Below are 18,961 nucleotides of genomic sequence, written 5' to 3'. Positions count from 1 at the left end.
TCAGAGCAAGGCCAACAGTATTCATTGTTTCTATAAACTAAAAATTTTCACAGCTTGGTGGTCTCTACGGGGAGAACTGGGAGGCTGGGGCCCAGCGGGAAGGGGAGCCTGCCACCATATATCCTTGTATCCCTGTTGAATTAAAGAAGACTTGACTGGGATGTATATGACATACAATAAAAATGAAAATATTTTAAGTATACATGAAACAAAACTCATCATTTCAAAACTCAACATGGATGCACCTGGGAAAAACCATCACCATGGTTCCTGAACGTTTCTGTCACCCCCAAAAGCATCCTCATGCCCCTTTGTCAGCCCTCCCTCCCTCCTTTCACCTCCAGCCCCAGGCCACCACTGATCTGTTGTCCATCACCATGGACTATGGTACATTTTCTAGAAATTAATAAATGGAATCATAGAGTGTGTCATTTCTGCTGTCCAGCTTATTCCATTTGGTAGTGGTTATGAGATTCATTCATGTTGTCACATGTAACTATAGTGGTTTTTTAAAAAGTCCGTTTAATATTAATTGAGATATAATTGACATATAACATTGTATTCGTTTTAAGTGTACCATAGTTCATTCTTTTCTATTATTTGGTAGTATCCACTGAATGGATGAACCAACTTTTTTTTTTAAATCACAAGTTGAGGAACTTTTGGCTTGTTTCCCTTTGTTGGATAATACAAATAAAGCAGGTGTGGATAGTCATATATGAGTCTTCGAGGAAATGTGTCTTTTTAAAAAATTTATTTTATTTATTTTTTTGGGGGGAAGGAAATTAGGCTCACTCATTTGCTTGTTATTTTTAGTGGAGGTATCAGGGATTGAACCCAGGACCTAAGGCATGCCAAACACGCACTATACCACTGAGTTATACCCTCCCCTCAAAAGACACAGTATTTGTCCTTTTGTGACTGGTTTATTTCACTTCATATAATGTCCTCATGTGTCTTTTAAAAAGCTTCTCTTAGGTAAATATGTAAGAGTTAAATGGTCGGATCGTATGGTAGGTGTGCATTTAACTTTTTGAAAACCTGAGAAACTGTATTCCAGCTTGGTTGTGTCATTTTTCATTCCCACCAGCAGCCTAACAGAGTCCCAGTTCCCTCACATCCTTGTCAGCACTTGGTATAGTCAGTCTGTTTAATTGGAGCCTTTTTAGAGGGTATGTAGCGGTCTATGATTGTGACTTTATTTGCTTTTCCTTAATGCCTAATAATGTTGAGTATCTTTTCATGTGCTTATTGTCCATTCTAGGTCTTCCTCGTGTTGAATTTTGAATTGTGTGAATCTAATACTTATTTAAAAAGTAAATGATCTCACCCATTAGGTTAGCTTGTATTAAAAAAAAAAAAAAGAAAACCCAAACCCAGAAGGTAACAAGTGTTAACGAGGATGTAGGGAAATTGCAAACCTTGCACACCTTGAGGAATGTAAAATGGTACAGCTGGGGTGGAAAACAGTATGGCAGTTCCTCAAAAAAAAATTAAACATAGAATTATGTTCCAGCAATTGCACTTCTGGATATACACCCAAAGAAACCATAGCAAGGAACTGACCAGATATTTGCACACCATGTTCATAGCAGCACTATTCACAGTAACCAAGAGGTGGAAGCAACCCAAGAGTCCATCAGTGGATGAATGGATAAACAAAATGTGGTGTATTCACACTACAAAATATTATTCAGCACTAAAAAGAAAGGCAATGCTGACACACGCTACAACATGTATGAACTTGAGGACATTAGATGAAGTGAAATAAACCAGTCACAAAAGGACAAATACTGTATGATTACACTTACTTGAGGTCCCTAGAGTTTCGAATTCATAGAGACAGAAAATAGAATGGTGGGTGCCAGGGGCTGGGGGAGACAAGGTTAGGAGTAGGTGTTTAATGAGGCCAGAGGTCCTGTTTGGAGTAATGGAGAAGTTCTGCAGATGGAGGTGGTGATGATTCCACAATGATACAAATGTACTTAATGCCACTGAATCGTATACTTAAAAAAAGCCAAGATGGTAAATTTTATGTTATATACATGTCACCACAATTTTTTTAATGTGATAAAGAAAATTTTTACTACAAACAGGCAAGCTTAAATGAAGTTTCTTCAATAAATTGTATTCCAATGTACTTGTTACATATATATTTATACATACACACATACATAAAACTTAAGTACAGTGGAACAAATTTATTTGTATATATAACAAACTTAAGTACACTGGAATACAATACATATGTGAAATGTATATACACTATGTACAATGTGTATTTGAAATATGTATATTAAACAATTTCATATACATGTTATATTAGTTTGCATACAGGTTTGGGACCATGTGATTTTCTATTTTTTTTCCTTTAAAAAATTTTTATTTCTAATTTATCCCTCCCCACCACCTTTCTTCTCTGGTAACCAGAAGTTTGTTTTCTGTGTCTGTGAGTCTATTTCTGTTTTTAAATAAGTTCATTTGTATCATATTTTAGAGTACACATAAAAGTTATATTATGTGATGTTTGTCTTTCTCTTTCTGATTTACTTCACTTAGCATGATCATTTCTAAGGCCATATGTGTTGCTGCAAACATCATTTCATTCTTTTTTATGGTTGAGTAGTATTTCATTATATATATATATACCACAACTTCTTTATCCAATCATCTGTCGATGGACATGTAGGTTGCTTCCATGTCTTTGCTTTTGTAAATAGTTCTGCTATGTACATTGGGGTGTGAGTATCTTTTTAAATTAGAGTTTTCTCTGGATATATGCCCAGGAGTGGGATTGCTGGATTATATGGCAACTCTATTTTTAGTTTTTTAAGGAATCTCTATACAGTTTTTCTTTTTTTCACATATAACACATTTGTTTCCAAAGAGTGTTTCCCATAGTAAGTTTTTGAAAATAGAAAGTAAACGTAAGTATTCTGTGAAACTATATTCAAGGACTGACAGATTTAGGGGAGAAACACTTTATATACTGTACGATATATATATTGAAAACAAAAACAAACATTATAAAAAGTATAAAAATAGACAAAGATACAAATATTTTTAGTTTTGTAACTAACCTCCATACTGTTTTCTGTAGTGGCTGCACCAATTTAAATTCCCATCAACGGTATCGGAGGGTTCCCTTTCCTCCACACCCTCTCCAGCATTTATTGTTTGTAGACTTTTTAATGGTGGCTATTCTGACTGGTGTGAGATGATACTTCATTGTAGTTTTCACTTGCATTTCTCAAGTAATTAGTGATGTTGAATGTCTTTCATATGCCTGTTGGCCATCTGTATGTCTTCTTTGGAGAAATGTCTATTTAGGTCTGGGACCATGTGATTTTCTGACAATGTGTCCTTACATTCTCCCATTAAGAGTTGGAGTCTATGTCCCTTCCCGTTGAATCTGGGTGGACCTTTGTGACTAATGCAATCAATAGACTTAGGTAGATGTTATTCAATACCATTTCTGAGCCTAGAGCATAAAAGGTGGTACACATTGCTTCTGGTTCTCTCTCACAGGAGTTGCCCTTAGAACCCCTCCACCATGCTGTGAGGAAGCCCAAGACACTTGGACCAGCCACTCGGTTCTGTTCTGGCTGACAGACAGCATGTGAAGCACGAAGAAGCCTTTGAGGTGACTCCAGCCCCAGGCACCATCTGACTCTAGCTGCATAAGACACCTCAAGTGAGAATTGCCCAGCCGAGCCCAGCCAACACTTAGGACTGTGCAAGATAATAAGACTAAATGATTATTGTTATTTTACACCACTGTGCTTGGTGTTGCTTTTTATATAACAATGGATAACTGATACAAGGTCTCTTTATTGGGGTAGGTGGGGCTGTGGAAGGAGGATGAGGGGGGGACCCCCTGTCTGCTTTCCTTCATCCTGCTTAAAGGGGTCACTGGTTGAAAGGGCTTCAGGCTGCCAGGAGGTGGGCAATTTGGTCAACTTGTTGGGAAGTCACCAAGTGTGGATTCCTAGGAGCTTTCAGGAAAAGCTTTGCTCTCCCAAGACCTGGGGTCTGCATGAGGGAGTGGAACCTCTTGTAAACACATGTCCAACTGACTTGGCTCAAATTGTGTCCTCCCTGTCCTTCCCCACATCAGAAAATGGCAACGCCTTCCCCCCAGGCGCTAAAGCCATATTTAACTCCTTTCTCACTTCTACAGTCCATGAGCATCACCCGACAGCTCTGAACATAACCACATTTCTCCATTTTTACTGCTACTATCTGAATTCAAGCCACCATCACCTCCTTCTCTAGCCCCTCTAGGGCCATTCTTGTCCCCGCCACAAACCATCCTCTACACAGCGGCCATAGTGTCCTTCCCCCCAGCTCCGTAAAACCTATTTATTTTGAAATAATTTCTGATTTACAGAAGATCTTTGCTATGGACTGAATTCTTGTGTCCCCCTAGAAATTTATATGTTGAAGCCCTAATCCCCAGTGTGATGGTATTAGGAGGTGGGGGCCTTTGGGAGATAATTAGGTCATGAGGGTGGAGCCTTTATGAATGGGATTAGTGCCCTTATAAGGAAGCTTTGGCTCTCACGCTCTCTCTGTCTGCCTGCCTCTCTCTTGCTCTCTCTTTCTGCAATGTGAGGGTATAGCTAGGAGGCATCTGTCCACAATCCAGGAAGTGGACCCTCACCAGACACCAGGTCTGCCAGCATCTTGATCTTGGGTATTCCAGCCTCCGAAACTGTGAGAAATGTGTTTGTTGTAAAACCACTCAGTCTATAGTATTTTTGTTATGGCAGCCTAAACAGACTAAGATAATCTGCAGAGGTGGTTGGTACAGAGAATTCTTGTCAACTCTTCACCCAACTGCTCCAAATGTTAACATCTTGTACAACCACAGTAAATTAACTAAGTTGGTACCATACTATGCACTAAACTACAGACTTACATGAATTTCACCAGTTTTCACTCCAGTATCCTTTTCTGGTCCAGGATCCCATCTGAGATGTCACATTTCATTTGATTATCACATCCTAGACTCCTCTAAACTGTGCCAGGTTCTTGGTCATGGTTTCTCATGACCCTGACACTTTTGAAGTATATTAGTCTGGTCTTTTGTAGAATGTCCTGTCCCTCCATTTGGGACAAGCATCTGATGTTTTCTCATTAGATTGAGATTATGGGGTTTAGAGAGGATACCAGAGAGCTAAGTGTCCTTCTCAACAGGTCACATCAAGGGCCCTTGTCATGCACGTGACTTATCACTACGATGGTAATCTTGATCCCTTGATTGTGCTGGTATCTTGCCAGGTTTCTTCACTGTCAGCTTACTTTTTCCCATTCTATTCTTTCTTCCTTAAAGGTGAGTAACTACAAATAATCATATGATATCACTCCTATGTGGAACCTAAAAAAATGATACAAATTCTATTTACAAACCAAAGACAGACTCATGGACATAGAAAACAAACTATGGTTACCAAAGGGGAAAGGGCAGGGGAGGGATAAATTAGGAATTTGGGATTAACAGATGCACATTACTACATATAAAGCAGATAAACAACAAGGACCTACTATATAGCACAGGGAATGATATTCAGTTTCTTGTTATAACATGTAATGGAAAAGAATCTGAAAAGAAAAAAAAATATAAAACTGAATCGCTTCGCTGTATACCTGAAACTAACATTATAAATCAACTACACTTCAATAAAAACTTTTTTTTGAAAAGTGAATCACTAAATCCAGCCCACACCCAAAGAGGGGAATTAACCTCCACCTCCCAGAGGGAGGCATATCAAAGAATTTATGGACATTTTAAAAAACTCCCAGTAATTCATAAATATTTTAGGAGACATACTTTTAGGGTAGGCAAGTTTCATCCACTAATTTTAGCATCCATTGGTAGATCTTGCCTGCTGCACTGATTTCTGTGGTAATTGAGAGATGGTAATTTTCTACTTCCCTCATTCCTTCTACATTTATTAATTGGACATCTTCTATAAGGAAGATTGGCCCCTTTCCCCCATTTATTTATTCAATCATTTATTTATATCAGTATGGGCTCATGGGTATTTATTTAATACTTTGAATCACAATGATCTTTTAAATCTCATCTCAGATTCCATCATCTTCTATTAAAAACCTTCCAGAGGCTTCCCTTTATGCTTCAGAGTAAAATCCAAGTGTTTTATTTACCTACAAGCCTCATACGCTCCCTACCTGCTTCTAAGTCCTTGTCTGTTTTCCTTCCTTCCTTTTTTCCTTGCTCATTCCTGCTCTGGCCCAACTGGCCTTTTTGTGGTACCTCAGTCATGCCACCCTCATCCCCATGAAACCTTTGTCTTTGCTGGAATATTCCTCCTCCTCACCTTCACAGGGCCCCTCTCTGACTGTCCTAAGCAGCCTTCTTCCTTCCTCTCTAATCCTACCTGGAATTAGATAATATAAACTTATACCCTTGATTATTATCTGTCTTGTTCATTGCCATATCCCCAGGGCTTAGAATATAGTAGGTGCTCAATAAGTATTTGTTGGATAAATGAATGTATGAGGCTGGAAGAATTTGAGGGCCAGATCCACTTGATTCTTCTCTGATTATAGTCACAACAGGTCGCATCTGAGGTATATATGTGCCAGGTATTCAGGAGCGCTACACTGTAGGCCTTAGTTTTAGCATGTGTCAAATGGAGATAATGAAAGGACCTATCTCCAAAATGGTTGAGAAAGTTAAATGAGCTAAGGCACAGGAAGAGGATGCACATATCAGACATCAAACAATTGTTATTACTATCATCTATAAAATGGGCATAACAGCGACCTACTACATAGAATTGTAAATTCGGAATTGTTTCTGGCAAATGTAAAGCGCTATACAAGTGACTGATGCTGTTATTATCCATCATCATGCCTCCTGGCCGCCACCTCCCCCGCCCCCAACCCATCTGAAAGATGTTTTAATCGAATTATATCCTTTTATTTTGCAAATCCCTTTCCTCGGCTCGGCCCGGTGGCCGGGGGATGCTTGCCAGGCCTCCGCGCACCGGGACTTGGCGCGGACATCCCTGGGCTGGGGTTTCGGGCCCTCCTGGACCACAGGCTCCCATCGCCCCGCCTACAGGCCTGGACCGCCTGGGTCTCCATGGAAACCCACCAGCCACAAGGGGGCGTGACGCCGTGGAGACAGATCTCGGCCTCTGCCTATCCGGTCAAAGTCAGCTCGGCGAGGGGCGCAAATGGAGCCTCTGATGGGTGCGTCCTTGCGGGAAGGCGGGAACACGGCGATGGGCCGCGGGGACTGTACAGTCTTTACCAATCAAAGGCCGAGTTGGCTGTGATGGACAGGCGTAGCGGGAAAAGGCCCCGAGTGCGGGCTTTCACCCAACCCGCGGGCCGCAGTGCCGAGAACGGGCCAATGAGGAGGCGACGGGGGTGGGGCGAAGAGACCGGTTGCTCCGGAAGTGGAGGGAGGGGGTGAAAATGGCGCCCAGCTCGAAATCGGAGCGGAACAGCGGGGCCGGGAGCGGCGGCGGCGGCCCCGGGGGCGCCGGAGGGAAGCGGGCAGTGGGGCGGCGGCGGGAGCACGTCCTCAAACAGCTGGAGCGGGTCAAGGTGAGCCCTGGAGTCTGGGAGGAGCGCGCCGGGGGGTGTGGAGGAGGGACGAGGGAGGCGGAGGGAGGGCGTTCGCGGGGTGAGGGGTTGGGGGCGGAGCTCCGGGTGAGGGGGCTCGGATGAAGGGGGTTGGGCGGGGCCCCGGGGAGAGGGATGGATTGGGGGTGCTGGAGGGGGAGCTTGGATGAAGGGAGCTGGGGGCGGGGCCCCGGGAAGGAGCTTGGACGGAGGGGCTGGGTGCGGGGCCACGGGGAGGGGGCTTGAATGGCGGGGGCCTTAGAGGCCGCTGGGGGAATAAGGAGGAAGGGGGCGACCCAGGGTCAGACTCATTTTTCAAAACCCTGCTCCCGTAGCCCCTCCGTTACGGAGCCTTCCCGCCTCCTTGGCAAAGCCCCTACCGGCTTTGAGATTTCTCCGCCTGGGGTTCCTCTCTCTGTCCAGCTTTCACCGCACGGGAGCTGGGAGTTCCTGTAACTGCGTTTGCCTCCCCATTGAATGGGAGGGAGCTCCCTGGAGAAGGCCTGATCTTCAGCTACCTGAGCAGGGCTCTGTCTCCCCCATCAGACTTTAAACTCTTAGTGTGCCCGGGATCTTTCCCCCATCAATTTGGGAGCTCTGGGAGGGCAGACATGTGAATCTGCTGTCAGGTCAGCAGCAACTGGGGCAGGACTGTCTCCGTGGATAGTGGGTAGTGTGCCTTCTCCATTAGGCTGGGAACTCTGAGGACAGGGCTATGTCTTCTCCTTTTGACTAGAGTTCTTTGGGCGGGGACAGTCGCCACCCTCAGACTGATTGCTCCTTGGGTTGGGCTGTGGCTCCGCCCTTAACTTGGAAGCTCCCTGGACAGGGATTGTGTCTCCCTGTCAGCCTGGGCCTCACTGACAGGGCTGTTCCACCAGACTAGGATCTCCTTGAAGGCTGGGCTGTTCTCCCCCATTAGACTGGGTAGTAGGACCCAAGGTGCTCTGACTCCTCAGTGACCAACTTGTGCCTGTCTGGCCCCCCAGATCCTTCCTTGGTGAAGTTTTTGGGGTGAGGGAGTTGGTTAGAAGGCAGCAGTTGAGAAGGGGGAGTCGGGACACTTGGTTAGACTCATCCTTCTGTCTGCCTTGATTGGCCCCCAGCTGAGGCCGGGGATGTCCCGAGGAACCACCCATGTGTAGGCTAGTGAGCTGGGGACAGCTGAGTGTAGTTGGTCAAGCCCCCATCCCAGCCCCCTTAGTGGTCCTGGACACCCGCAACTCATTGTGCAGAGTGGCAGCCTTCAGGAAGGCTGCTAGGTGGCCCAGTGTGGGCCAGGGGTGACTGGGGAACCTTCCTGGGGGAGTGATGCTAGTGCTAGTTCTCAGACCCCAGGGGCTTGGGCAAGAGGAACCCTAAGGGTAAAGAGATACGGAGTCGGGAGGGTGGCACGGGTCCCTGGTAGAGAATCAGGCTCGAGCGGTTCGCACCTTCCAGAGCTTGGACCACCTAGACCATCATGGTTGGCAGGGAATGGGCCTGTATGGCTGGGCTGGGCTGAGCTGGACACCAAGGGTGCAGCTCTGCCTTGGGTGAGGGGACTGGGGGGCTGCAGGCCACCTGCGTCAAGAGCCCTGGCTGCCCCTTCCACAGATCAGTGGGCAGCTCTCTCCTCGCCTCTTCCGAAAGCTGCCACCCAGGGTCTGCGTCTCTCTCAAGAACATTGTGGATGAAGACTTCCTCTACGCAGGGTGAGGCTGGTGCCAGGCAGGGGGGCAGCTGGGTGGGGTGGCAGGCTGTCCTCTGACCTGGCCACACGACGCTTCCCTCCACCCCCACAGACACATCTTCCTGGGCTTTTCCAAGTGCGGCCGTTACGTTCTCTCCTACACCAGCAGCAGTGGGGATGACGACTTCTCTTTCTACATCTACCACCTCTACTGGTGGGAGTTCAACGTCCACAGCAAGCTCAAGCTGGTAGGGCCGGGCCTGGCACTGGGCTGTCCCTTCTAACAGCATGACTCCTGCAGGTCACAGCACCCCTCTGAGCCGCAGGTTCCATGGCTGTCAAATGGAGACAGTGTACCCATGGAGTCATTGTCAAGTCTCCAAGTGTTGAGTTGAACTATAGGAAATTGCCATTTTTAGAGTTGAAAATGGGTAAACAGCAGTAATTTCATATGGTTCGATGGCTCAGGCCAGGAGGGACCCATTAGCTTTGTTAGGACCAAGCGGCCTGCCACTGCCACTTTAGCCCTGACCTTGACTCCTCGAATGCCCCACCCCAGGAGGTGAGTGCTGTTACCCCTGGTAACAGCACATGAGCTCAGAGAGGTGAGCAGGTCTCAGGGTGGGTCAGGCCTGGAACTGATGTGTCTGGCTGAGCCCCCTCTGCTTGGGCAGGGCTCCCATTGGCTGCATCCTGTCCTGGGCCCAGCCTCCCTCTCTGTGTCCCCAGCTTGTGAAGGGAAGCACTTGTGAGCTTCCTCAGCCTGTTCTCAGGAAGGCAGAGGGATGCGGGGTGGGGGCGGCTTGGGGATCCCTGGCCTGACACTGGCTGCATTGTTCAGCCTCGGGTGGGGCCCCCCGTAGGCCCCCGGGTACGCTCCCACCCTACCCTTACCCAAACATGCCGCTCAGGTCCGGCAGGTGCGGCTCTTCCAAGATGAAGAGATCTACAGTGACCTGTACCTGACCGTGTGTGAATGGCCCAGTGATGCCTCCAAGGTCATTGTCTTCGGCTTCAAGTGAGACTTGGGGCCAGGGAGGCCGAGGGTGGGTGAGGGTGGGCGCTTGGGCCGGGCTGCTGAGGCTGTGCTGGCCCCCAGCACCCGCTCAGCCAATGGCATGCTCATGAACATGATGATGATGAGTGATGAGAACCACCGGGACATCTACATCAGCACTGTGGCCGTGCCACCACCAGGCCGCTGTGCCGCCTGCCGGGATGCCATCCGGGCCCACCCAGGTGAGGGGCTGCAGCCCGGGGTGCGGGCTGTCTGCCTCTCCGCCCCGGGGCCACAACTGAGCCATGTGGCCTGTGTTGCTGCAGGTGACCCGAGCGCGCAGTGCCTGCGGCATGGCTTCATGCTGCACACCAAGTACCAGGTGGTCTACCCCTTCCCCACTTTCCAGCCTGCCTTCCAGCTCAAGAAGGACCAGGTGGTGCTGCTCAACACCAGCTACTCCCTGGTGGCCTGTGCCGTCTCGGTCCACTCGGCAGGTATGCCCCGGGAGCTGCCCCTCAGCCTGCCCGCTGCCAGCACCAACCTGGACAGCAGGCAGGCCCCCCTCGCACTGTCAGCCTCAGGGCCTGTGATCCACGGACTTGGCCAGGCAGCCCCAGGAGGTCGGTCTTGTCACTACCCCCACATCACAGATGAGGAGACCGAGGCCGGGAGAGGTGAAGTCCCTCTCCAGGGTCACAGCCAGGAAGCGGGAAAGTGGGAACCCAGCCACACCCCACCCCAGTGCTGTTCACTAGAACTTTCCACAGGGGCTGGGATGTTCCATATCTGCAGTGTCTGCTACAGTTGCCACCAGTAGCCACTTGAAAGTGTCTCATGTGATTAAATTTAATTTTAGTTAACGTTAAGTTCAAATAGTCACATGTAGTCAGCAGCTACCATACTGGATGGTGCAGTGCTTCCTTCTCTTCAGAAAGAGAAATGCTAATTTAAAAATTTCAAGGAGTGGTTAGTGGACAGATGGCTATCTTACATTTTTGGTGTTCGGAGAAATGCCAGTAAAAATCAGGTGATGTTGCTTGACAGAGTGGCAAACGTTAGGAAGCTGGATAATGCCACTGGCTGGTGACAACATGGGTCCCTGGGGGCTCTCCGATACTCATGGCAACAGAGGGTACCTGTTGCCCAGCAGCCCCACAGCCATGCATGTCCAAGGCTCTGGTGGCAGGAGCTGGGGGCAGCCTGGTATACACCCCCAGGGATTGGAGAGGTAGGACAGGGTGGGCACTCCCCTTGGATCAGCAGGCCCAAGGAGAGCCCAAGCATGCATGGCTGTAGAGAGCGTGCCTTGAAGACATGCTCATACAGGGAGGTCTAGAATCTGATACAGATGCCACTTATAGATAAATTAGAAATGTGTTCCACTTTTGACAAGAATCCAGTCAAATAAAGATCCCTGTTGCCCCTGCAGAGGGGAGGGAGAATGGACATGAAAGGAAAATTGCATATATATAACTAAGCCCATGAACCAGCCAGGGGCCTCCCGCCCCTGCCCTGGCCGCCTGTGCCGGCGTGGACAAGGCCCTGCTTCTTGCCATGCTGTGAGTCCCCAGCAAGCCAGGGCTGGATGGGGCTGAGGGCCCCTGCCCAGTTAGGAAGGACCACATGGCACAAGATCTGGCCATGTGCACAAGGCCCAGGTGAGGGGCATTGTTACCCGTGTCTTAACACTCATCTCACCATAGGAGGGTATTTACACAGATGGGGAGTTTTAACTCGAACATTTTCCACTCATCCTCCTTCCCTCTGGAAGTGCCGCCACTCTGGCAAACAAGAGTGCATTGGTTGGCTTGCATTATCTCAGTGTGACCTTGGACAAGTTTCTCTGAGCCTCAGCCTCGAGTCCTGAGCTGGGAGGATAGTTCTCCTCTCCAGGGGTTGCTTGTGGTGGCCCGAAGGAGGCAGGGCAGGCAGGGCCCAGGGCCCAGCCACGGTGCTGCTCGGTGAATGCGTTGGGGTCCTCCACACTGACCATACATTCCCCAGGGGTTCCGGCCCCCCATCAGGTGGAGTCATAGACAGAGGTTTGGGATTCAGCCAGGCTGTGCCTGTGCTGATCTGGCTCAGGTTGGGGAGGACAGAGGGCTGTGTAGTAAACTCTCAGACTTATGTGGCTTCTATCTTTCATCATCATAGACTATCAGCTCCCCAAGGGCAGGGGTTTTTGTCTGTCTTGTTCACTCCCGTGATCTGGGTGTGGCATACAGCAGATGCTCAAGAATAAGGTTTGAATGAACAAGTCAGTGCATGTGTGCACACGCACACGTGTGTGTGTCTAAAAGTCCTTTTTCTCTTCTGGGTGTTTCAGACTGATCTCAGCATATGTAAGTCTTCTAGAAGGGTCTCCTCAAGGAAGATTTCTAAGAACCCTCCAGAGTTATGAGGGAGGTCAGGAGAGCGTCCTGATCTTGAACCCATCTGTTGACCCCTTTCCACCTCCATCACTTTTTATTTTTATGTTCCAGGCGATAGCAGCTTCTGCCAAATCCTGTATGACCACACCACCTATCCCCCAGCCCCTCCCAGCTCCCCTGGGCCCCAGAGCCCAGAGATGCCCCCTGTCCTCCCCAGTGTCTGCCCTGAAGCAGCCCCAGCCCGGCCCTCTGGAGCTCCCGAGCCCTCACCCGCCATCGCCAAAGCCAAGGAGTTTGTGGCCGACATCTTCCGCAGGGCCAAAGAGGCCAAGGGTGGAGCCTCAGAGGAAGTCCGGCCACCCCCCTGCCCAGGGCCCTCAGACAGCCGCTGCCGCCTGCCCTCTGAGCCCCTAGCCCCAGGTGGGGAGGCAGTGCCCCGGGACAGCCCCACTGCCACAGAGGCACCTGCCCCTGAGCCTGGATACGTCAACTACACCAAGCTGTATTACGTGCTGGGGTCCAGCGAGGGGACGGAGCCAGAGGATGGTGAGCAGGGGGCCCACTCGGCAGGCAGGGTCCCAGGTGTGGGAGGCTGGCCTGGAGGGGCCTCTAGGCCTCCCGCTGCCATCCCTACCCCCATATCCTGCCCCCTCAGAGTTTGAGGATGACAAGATCTCCCTGCCTTTCGTGGTGACTGATCTCCGAGGCCGCAACCTGCGGCCCATGCGGGAGCGAGCTGCTGTCCAGGTTGGTGCTGGCAGGGGCAGGCCGAGGGGCAGCTCCTGGGGAACCTGCTGGTCTGGCAGGTGGTGCAGGCCTCCTCTTACAAGCCTCTGGCCACTCTCCACAGGGTCAGTACCTGACAGTGGAACAGCTCACGCTGGACTTCGAGTATGTCATCAACGAGGTCATCCGCCATGACGCCACTTGGGGTCACCAGTTCTGTTCCTTCAGCGACTATGACATCGTCATCCTGGAGGTGGGCCCAGGGGTAGGGCAGGGCAGGCCCAGGACCTCCCCCTCTGGGCGGCTTTCTCAATAGCTGTCACCATCCACACCCCCCCAAACCCAGGTCTGCCCAGAAACCAACCAGGTCCTCATTAACATCGGCCTGCTGCTCCTGGCGTTCCCGTCCCCCACCGAGGAAGGCCAGCTCCGGTGAGAGGGCAGGGAGCCCGCCCTCACCCTTGCCCAGTAGGGTCCTGAACTCAAGACACCTCAGTGCTGGGGGGTGGGGTGGGAGAAGACTCTCCTGCTCCTAAAACTTTGTTACTGCTCCAAAGACGAAAGCCCTTCAGGGTAGCTGGGTTTCAAGCTCAGGGACCAAGTGGTCGCACCCCCTTTATCTTCTGCTCACCACCCCTCCTCACTGTAGACCAAAGACCTATCACACCAGCCTCAAGGTGGCATGGGACCTCAACACAGGCATCTTTGTGACAGTCAGCGTGGGTGACCTCACTGAGGTCAAAGGGCAGACCAGGTGAGGCAGGGCTGGGGCTGGGGCGGCCAGGGCTTGGGGCAGGTTGGCCTGGTTTGAGAGCTGCTCACCTGTCTCTCTCAGCGGCAGCGTCTGGAGCTCATACCGCAAGAGCTGTGTGGACATGGTCATGAAGTGGCTGGTGCCTGAGAGCAGCGGCCGGTATGTCAACAGGATGACCAACGAGGCGCTGCACAAAGGTGGGCCCTGTGACCTGACAACAGTCAGGACTGAAGTCCTTATCCTGGGGCTTGGGCCTGGAGCAGATGCTCACTCCTAAGTGTTGCTGGATGGTGGAGCACGTTGGCTGTGCTAGTGGACACTGTCGCATTGGGGTGAGGGGAGGCAGCCCAGGCCAAGACCAGGGGACCAGCTCAGGTGTGACACCTGGGGGCCCTGGCCAGTCACTCATTCATTCAGCAGACATTTATTAACTGGCTGCAGGCAGGAGTCAGAAGATAACTCAGTAGGGTGCTTGCCTTCCAGAACCTTCTGGGCCCATATCAAGTTAGGGAGACAGGCCTGGGTGAGCAGAAGTTCCAAGGCTCCGTCCTCATCCTTCCCTGCAGGGTGCTCACTGAAGGTTCTGGCGGACAGTGAGCGATACACGTGGATTGTGCTGTGAGGGCCCGGCCACCCTGGACATTGACTCCAACTACCTCCGCGGCCTGGGAGCTGGCCGCCTTCCCAGCAGCCTCTGCCCAGCTGACCGGCTGACCGACTGATGAGACCGATGAGCGGCACTAGTGTTAAGCTGCGGGAAGGGGGCTGGGCGGGGCAGCCCCTGGTGGCCTGAGAGTCTGGACACTTCTTATTTATGCCTATTTAAGTTGGGAAGGGGCAGAGGGAGGGAGCCCCCTGCCCCACCAGCCTTGGGCGCCTGCCTTCACCCTAAGCTGGGCATGGGCACTCGTTCCTTGCGAGCTTGCCCCTTTCCTCGGCTACAGGTGTGGACATTGCCCCCCAACCCCTAGAGGCCAGATGGACCCTGTATCCCTGCCCTGACCACCCCCAGCACCACCCTCCCAATGGTGAACCTCGTGGCCATCACCCCTCTCCTCCACCCTGTTCCTCTTCACATAATAAATGTTTAATTTCTGAATGTCACTGAGTTCCCTATACTGCCTGCCACTCAGGTGCTTGGGGGGTCCAGCTGGAGCCCTTATCCCCAAGGCCCCCACCAAGGCCCGGCAAGTCAGCAGTAGCCAAATATCACAGCGGAATTTATTGTGTTTTAAGAAAGACTACAAAAAGGTAGAAAACAGCTCGGCACACTAGACTACCACACATGTGGACACTTTCACCGCCAGGGGAGGGGAGGCCCCGAGGGGTAGGGAGGGGGAGTGGACAAGCCACCCCAAAAGCTGTAGCACACGGAGCACACAAAATAGTGATTTTTATACAATAGGTCAGGTTTTTCTTTTTTTTTTCTTTTTTCCTTTTTTTTTCCGCTTTTTGCCAGAAACATCTATCTCACAGGTTGAAAACACTGAGAAAACCGGAACAGATAAGGCCATGATGGTTGGAAAAAAACCCAACAAGTTACCAACTCCGCTCAGGCGGCGCTCACAAATCGCACAATAGTCATGTGGGGGGCAGGGTCGCACGCACGGAGGAGAAGCAAGGTCTCCAGGGGGAGTAGGAGCATGGAGGTTCCATTACAAACCAGCGGCGAGGAGGGCCCAGGCCTCAGGGTCTTGGATCTGATCAAGCGGAGTACCCGGCCCTGGCTGGGGCAGGCACGGGCACTTGGAGCAGGCCCGCTGCCCGCAGCAGGCCCCTCCGGGCTCCGTTGCCCGGTCCAGCCTGCTGCTCTTTGGAAGCTGGAGGCAGTGCCCCTGCTGCCCTTCCCCTATCCAGGCCAGGCAGTGCCCCGCTGTAGGGCTGTGGGGCAAGAGAGGGCCTAGCTCTGGAGAAGATGCGACACCCACGGCTTTAATTGCACTTATACCAAGAAGGGGGAAGCGGTGGGGTTGCTGGGGGAGGGGTCCCAGGACTGCTGCTGACAGTGACGGGTCCCCAGGTGATGCCCACCTGCGCCCACCCGGGGCTCAGGGCTGGGCCCAGGACAGGCTGTGCAAAGCCAGCGAGCTGAATAAGTTAACAGTTCCGCAAGGGAGGGGGCCTGCCTGCCTGCCCCCTGGGGTGGTGGGGGAGGGGAGGGAGATGTTGTGGCCTTCGGGCCAAGGGGCCAAGCTGGCTGCCCCAGGGGGCACCTGGGCACGGCGGCGGGTTCCTTAAGGCACGTCTTTTGTGTCAGAGTTTGCAGCTGCGGCTCCGCCCGGCCCTGTGATTGTGCGGCCCCATAGGGGGCGGGGACCCCCTTGCCTTCCCTGTCTCGGAGGCCCCCTCCTGGCCCTGGCCGAAACTGGAGCGGTGACAGCGAAGCCACAGAAGCTGTGAGGGACCCTGGCGAGGAGGGGCGGCGGGGTAGGGTGGGCGGGCGGGGCGGGGGGAGGCCGCGGTCTTAGCTGGAGGGCAGCGCTTGCACGAAGAGGCCGCGCGCGTCCGTCCGCGCCAGCTTGGCCGGTGGCTCCAGAGCCTCGGGGCCCAGCGCGGGCGACTCGCCGCCGGCCGCGAGCGAGATGTCCTGCGGCAGCTCATCCTCGCTCTCGTCCTCCTCTTCCTCCTCCTCGTCTGTGGCACACGGGCCAGGCCTGGCTCAGTGCGGGGCAGCGGCGCCACCAGGCCTCCGCTGGCACCTCCTCCACCCCAGCCCCCCTGTACGCCGCCGCCTTACTCAGGCCCTGGGTAGGGAAACTCTTCACTTACCTTTGTCCGGGTCCAAGGAGTTCAGGGAGGTAGCCAGGTTGGCGAACTAGAAGGAGGGGAGAGGAGAAGGGGTGAGGGTCCAGCCGAGGGGCGCCCCGCCCGTGCCCTCAGAGTCCCGCCGCGCGCACCTCGCCCATGACGGCGATGGGGGTCTCGCCCTTGGCCTGGGCTACGCGATGCTCGATCAGGTAGTACATGTACTCATCGTAGAGCAGGCGGATGAGGTGGAAGGAGCCGAAGCTGGCGGCGCTGCGCAGGGTCAGGTCGCGGATCACCATGGAGCTGGGGCAGTGGCAGAGAGGAGACCCTCAGACCCGGACTCACCCCTTCGCCCCCATTCCCTGCCGCAAAGACCCGAGGCTTGAGCAAGCCTAGCTACCACAGCGTGGCCCCGCACAGGCTTCCCTAGGGCGTCCATGAGAGATGGAGGAGGGCCCTAGCCCCGCCCATCGTCAGCAGGACCCCCGCCTTCAGAAAAGGCCCGTGAGGCCTCTGGAGGCAGGGCTTTCTGTGGTCCCACCCTCAAGGGGGCGTATCCTCATATAGGCCCACCCTCCCCGAAGAAGCAGGGCCTTCTCTGGTCTAATTTTGGCCTGGCCCCAGAGCCTTTTCTGGGTCCAGCAGCGGTAGGAGGAGCTTCCTCTGGCCCAGCCCCTTTCCCGCCCGTATCCCGCCCAGCCAGCGCGCACCTGTAGAAGGACCACTTGAGGAGGAAGAGCTTAGCGGCCTTGGGGAAGCCGGCGCTGCCCTGGTATGGCTTGAGCACCTGGCTCACGACGCCGTCCAGCCAGGCTGCCCACTGCTCCAGTGAATTCTGCTGCTGCAGCGTCACTTTGAAGTCCTGCTCTAGCCGCTGCACCACGCGGTCCTCGCAGCGGCACACCCATGAGGCCTGCTCCTGGGACACAGCGGGGCAGGTGCCCGCGGCTCAGCTGGCGCCCCAGGCCTGTCCCACCGGACCTACCCGAGCTCGCCTGCCCCGTCCGCGCTCACCTGCACGTTGGCGAAGTCCACACGGTTGAGATCGCTCAGCATCTGGTTGATCTGCGCGGTGTTCTGCAGCACAGCGCGCGCCGCCTGCGCCAAGTGGTTGAGCGACGTGTAGCGCCGCAGTGTCTGCGCGAAGGCGCCGGCCGCTGCCACCTGTGGGGCCCGAGGCTTGTGGCTTCTGCGGAACCCACCCTCGCCGTCCCCGGCCCCACCCACTGCAACCTCTGTGAGCCTTCCTCCTAAAAGAGAGGGATGTACCTTTTGCTTTTACTGGGGGGGACCAAAGGGTCGGGATTTCCAAACTTTGGGTGTCCACCAACTCAAAGAATGAGTCCAAATAAATCAATGTGGGTCTGAACAGCATTATTATTTTTAATGAAAAAACACAAGAAAATACCAGAAGCCACGGCTCAGAAAGGGCATTGCTTCCATAACCTTTTGTTTCATTTTGTTTGGATATTATTCCCTTGAATGTCAGCTCCGGGAGGGCCAGAGTTTTGGCCATCTTGGTCACTGCTATGGTCCCAACACTGAGAACCATGCTGGGCACACAGCAGGTGCTCAATAAATGCATATACAATAAATGAATATCTAAATCTTGCCAGATCAGAAGGGCTTCCCCCCTAGATCCAGCTTCTACTCTCCCGGGGCCCTGCCCTGTGTCCAGCATACCCAAGGGTCATTCTTCAGACATTTAGTTCTGTTTAGCTGTCATGTTATCATCTTAAAGACTTAAAAAAAAAACAACCTTTTCTTTCTTTTTATTATTATTGTTTGCTCAAGAGCAAGCACATCCCATCTAATTCCTCACATCTTGGTAGTTAGGGAATGTGCAGCCTTGATGAAGAGGGCCATTATTGTTGCCTTATAGATTTTCTTTTTTTTTTGTCTTAGATTTTATCTCATTCTGAACACAAAAGCACTTTCTGTTGAAGTTATCTGAAGAGAACTAGTTCAAGTTTGCACTCAGTTTTTATTTTTTTAAGATGCTGTGTTGCATACAAAAATACCACAAATGGGTTGTTTCAGAAGTGTGCACCCGAGGAAGCTGGTTTGTAAAGACAACGCCCAAAGTT

The 18,961-nt window shown here is 52.1% G+C and overlaps 3 protein-coding genes across 11 annotated transcripts in view; 2 read left to right on the top strand and 1 right to left on the bottom strand.

Annotated features, from left to right (window-relative positions):
- CC2D1A (coiled-coil and C2 domain containing 1A) overlaps window positions 1-3,774 on the top strand; it is a 31,714-nt gene extending 27,940 nt beyond the window's left edge. For all 4 annotated transcript variants that reach the window (XR_012501634.1, XM_074350620.1, XM_074350619.1 and 1 more), the window contains one exon: window positions 3,529-3,774. Coding sequence is in view for 3 of the 4 variants with exons in the window: in XM_074350620.1 (XP_074206721.1) it covers window positions 3,529-3,609 (81 nt within the window). In the remaining variant the exon portion in view is untranslated. The remainder of the gene's footprint in view (window positions 1-3,528) is intronic.
- A 3,652-nt stretch (window positions 3,775-7,426) lies between these two features.
- DCAF15 (DDB1 and CUL4 associated factor 15) lies at window positions 7,427-15,230 on the top strand. The gene is made up of 13 exons (XM_074350616.1): window positions 7,427-7,584; window positions 9,199-9,296; window positions 9,387-9,522; window positions 10,186-10,292; window positions 10,374-10,513; window positions 10,598-10,768; window positions 12,758-13,192; window positions 13,302-13,393; window positions 13,497-13,625; window positions 13,719-13,804; window positions 14,022-14,126; window positions 14,208-14,323; window positions 14,693-15,230. The coding sequence occupies exons 1-13, from the start codon at window positions 7,453-7,455 to the stop codon at window positions 14,746-14,748; spliced, it is 1,803 nt and encodes a 600-aa protein (XP_074206717.1). The 5' UTR covers window positions 7,427-7,452; the 3' UTR covers window positions 14,749-15,230.
- Window positions 15,231-15,325: 95 nt separating this feature from the next.
- RFX1 (regulatory factor X1) overlaps window positions 15,326-18,961 on the bottom strand; it is a 30,007-nt gene continuing 26,371 nt past the window's right edge. For all 6 annotated transcript variants that reach the window (XM_074350608.1, XM_074350607.1, XM_074350609.1 and 3 more), the window contains 5 exons: window positions 17,889-18,038; window positions 17,585-17,793; window positions 17,024-17,177; window positions 16,896-16,941; window positions 15,326-16,760 (listed from right to left, as the gene is read on the bottom strand). In XM_074350608.1, coding sequence (XP_074206709.1) covers window positions 16,591-16,760; window positions 16,896-16,941; window positions 17,024-17,177; window positions 17,585-17,793; window positions 17,889-18,038 — 729 coding nt within the window. In that variant the 3' untranslated portion in view covers window positions 15,326-16,590. The remainder of the gene's footprint in view (window positions 16,761-16,895; window positions 16,942-17,023; window positions 17,178-17,584; window positions 17,794-17,888; window positions 18,039-18,961) is intronic.

The sequence above is a fragment of the Camelus bactrianus genome, chromosome 22 (genome assembly GCF_048773025.1).
Source record: "Camelus bactrianus isolate YW-2024 breed Bactrian camel chromosome 22, ASM4877302v1, whole genome shotgun sequence".
NCBI lineage: Eukaryota > Metazoa > Chordata > Mammalia > Artiodactyla > Camelidae > Camelus > Camelus bactrianus.
The sequence above is the reverse complement of the archived record's forward strand: the minus strand, read 5'-3'. Positions and strand labels throughout refer to the sequence as shown.

Bases quoted from the DNA above. Each gene is read 5' to 3' on its own strand.
- DCAF15 (XM_074350616.1), top strand. From the start codon at position 7,453: ATGGCGCCCAGCTCGAAATCGGAGCGGAACAGCGGGGCCGGGAGCGGC. The intron at 13,193-13,301 runs GTGAGCAGGGGG...CTGCCCCCTCAG, and splicing joins GGGGACGGAGCCAGAGGATG to AGTTTGAGGATGACAAGATC. The intron at 13,626-13,718 runs GTGGGCCCAGGG...CCCCAAACCCAG, and splicing joins ATGACATCGTCATCCTGGAG to GTCTGCCCAGAAACCAACCA.